We start from the raw sequence: 219 nt of genomic DNA, 5'->3' as shown, positions 1-219 counted from the left end.
CTCAGCAGCAGCAGCACCACGCATACACCCCATCGCTCCTCAACTGCAGCAGGCTCCAGCCAGCAGGGCAACAGCAACTTGCTGCTGCTGCTGCTGCTGCTGCTGCTGCTGCTGCTCAGCAGCATCCCAGCTGCTGTCGGGCTGCTGCATGCAGCCTTCATCTCCACTACCCACGTCTGCAGTGTCTTTATAAGCAGCTCTGCAGCACAGCAGCAGCAG

At 60.7% G+C, this 219-nt stretch overlaps 1 protein-coding gene across 1 annotated transcript in view; it reads right to left on the bottom strand.

Annotated features, from left to right (window-relative positions):
* The window catches only part of EMH_0077090 (uncharacterized protein), a gene marked incomplete at both ends in the record, with an annotated part of 2,153 nt that overhangs the window by 886 nt on the left and 1,048 nt on the right, over positions 1-219 (bottom strand). Inside the window, one exon of the mRNA XM_013499802.1 lies at positions 27-199. Within this exon, the coding sequence (XP_013355256.1) occupies positions 27-199 (173 nt within the window). The remainder of the gene's footprint in view (positions 1-26; positions 200-219) is intronic.

The sequence above is a fragment of the Eimeria mitis genome, genomic scaffold, assembly GCF_000499745.2.
Source record: "Eimeria mitis Houghton genomic scaffold, Emh_scaff4695, whole genome shotgun sequence".
Lineage (NCBI taxonomy): Eukaryota > Apicomplexa > Conoidasida > Eucoccidiorida > Eimeriidae > Eimeria > Eimeria mitis.
Note: the sequence above shows the minus strand (reverse complement) of the source record. Positions and strands in the feature narration are given on the sequence as shown.